The sequence below is a fragment of the Crocuta crocuta genome, unplaced genomic scaffold (assembly GCF_008692635.1).
Source record: "Crocuta crocuta isolate KB4526 unplaced genomic scaffold, BGI_CrCroc_1.0 scaffold352, whole genome shotgun sequence".
In the NCBI taxonomy this organism is placed as follows: domain Eukaryota; kingdom Metazoa; phylum Chordata; class Mammalia; order Carnivora; family Hyaenidae; genus Crocuta; species Crocuta crocuta.
In genome coordinates this window covers 3,947,379-3,949,339 of record NW_027532169.1, presented here as the reverse complement: position 1 = coordinate 3,949,339, position 1,961 = coordinate 3,947,379, and the positions used below count along the sequence as shown (strand labels likewise).

The 1,961-nt window shown below is 57.9% G+C and overlaps 1 protein-coding gene across 1 annotated transcript in view; it reads right to left on the bottom strand.

Moving 5' to 3' along the window:
* Window positions 1-1,559: 1,559 nt before the first annotated feature.
* Window positions 1,560-1,961, bottom strand: part of HOXB8 (homeobox B8) — a 1,386-nt gene continuing 984 nt past the window's right edge. The window contains exon 2 of the mRNA XM_077776871.1: window positions 1,560-1,837. Coding sequence (XP_077632997.1) covers window positions 1,560-1,837 — 278 coding nt within the window. The remainder of the gene's footprint in view (window positions 1,838-1,961) is intronic.

Below are 1,961 nucleotides of genomic sequence, written 5' to 3'. Positions count from 1 at the left end.
GTTTTTATTAATCTGGGCCAAGTCAGCCTGGCTGGGCCTTTGGGGGAACTTGGTCCCCGAGGTTCTCCGGAGGTGAGGATCGGAGGTGAGCCCGACTTCCTGGCTCTCACTGCGTGTCCCCCCAGACATACGGGCAGGGATGGAGTGAGGCTTCGCGGGTGCTCCTACAGGCGCGGGATCCAGCCCACAGGCGTTGCATACTGCGGTTTCTGTTGGCTTAAAAAAAAAAAAAAAGGTTTGAAAATAANGTTCCGGGAGGCGGATGCCTCAGTCGAGCGTGGCTGCCGGAGAAGCAGAGGCAGCGAAGGAAGGAAGGCGGCGAGCCACGACCTCGGAGCTGGGCGAAGGTGGCCAAGTCTTGGAGAGGGAGAGGTGGGGAAGAGTAACTCCCCTCTCCTCCTGCTTCCCCCCCCTTACAACCCAGTGGGGGGGGGATGGTGGAAATAAATATAAAAGCTTGTTCAACGGCCCTGCACTCCACTTTTACCAGCCACCCACCCCAAGCACACACAGGACACAGGAGAGGGCCCACGGAAACAAAAGGGGAGGTGGCGAGGGACAGAGCCACCAACCGGGCGCATCTCTCCAGCTCGGCCTGGGCGCCTGGGTCTCAGGGCGGACAGCCTCGGAACACGAAGGGAGGGGGTTTCTCTGGGCTCCCCTCCCCCGTCCCTGTCTCCTCCAATCAGGCGCAGCCGCCTCCCTCGCCCCCTGCGCCCCTGGGCCAAGGGACTCGCACCACCTGCCTCCAGCCCCCGCCCCCTCCTCTGGGCTGCCCGGCCCGGAGGGCGCAGGAGCCCGGTGACCGGCTCCCTCCCAGCTCTGCGAGGCGCCGGGGGCAAATGAGGAGCGCGGGCCGGGCCAGTCTCGGGTTCTCGCTTGTAAACTTTATTGTAACTCTTCCGCCCTTTTCAGGCGCAGACAACAGAACAAAGTATAGAGGAACAACAAAATATATAATTAGCCCTCCCACCCCCCAATAAAGCAATTCACGGATACAGGATACATTCTCTTCACAGTAAACCTAAGAACACTTTTAACAATTGCCCACAGCGCGCATGCTAACTAAAGTAACCTCTTTTGAGAAACACTTAGGACGAAATTGCCAAACCAAAGGGGGCGGGGGTGTTGGGAGGAAAAGAGAGAAGCAAGAGAGAAAGCCAGCGAGCTAGGGAGGGCAGCGGGGAGAGAGGGGTTGGGAGGGGGAAATGAGGACGAGAGAGAGAGAGAGAGAGAGAGAGAGAGAGAGAGGAGAGAGAGAGAGAGAAGAGAGAAGGGGAGGGAGACAGAAAGAATTACGGCGTGAATAGGCAGTTTCATGTTGTTGGGAGAACTTAGCAGAAATCGGTACCTCGGTCATTACAAAGAAGCACGTTCAAAGGAAAAAAGACCATTGCACAAGGAGGCTTTTTACACGGGGCGGGGGCGTGGGGGGCTCAGCCAGGCCGCAGCCGCTCACCCTCGCAGGGCGAGGGAGTCCTTGCTTAAAATCCTTTTCTTTCCCCCCTCCCGGCCCCCGAGAGAAGGGAAGGGGACCCACGGTAGCTCACACACAGAAGCTATGACGAGATACTACCACTAGCGGGNCCCTTCGGCGCGTCGCCCTCGTCCGCCGCCTCCGGGGCCCGCTCCAGCTTCTGTTTCTCCAGCTCCTCCTGCTCGCATTTGCTGCTGGGGAACTTGTCTTTGTTGTTCTCTTTTTTCCACTTCATCCTCCGGTTCTGGAACCAGATTTTGACCTGTCTCTCTGTCAGTCCCAGCGCATGCGATACCTCGATCCGCCGCTTGCGAGTCAGATAGGGATTAAATAGGAACTCCTTCTCTAGCTCCAGNGAATCTAAGGGAGCCAGAAAGGGGGAGCCCCCGCCCCTGGTAACCAGCACCAGAGTTGGGTAGGGGTGGTTCAAATCTATTAAAAGTGCCATAAACTTTAAAAGGAAGGATGTGAAGGGGGGGGGGTG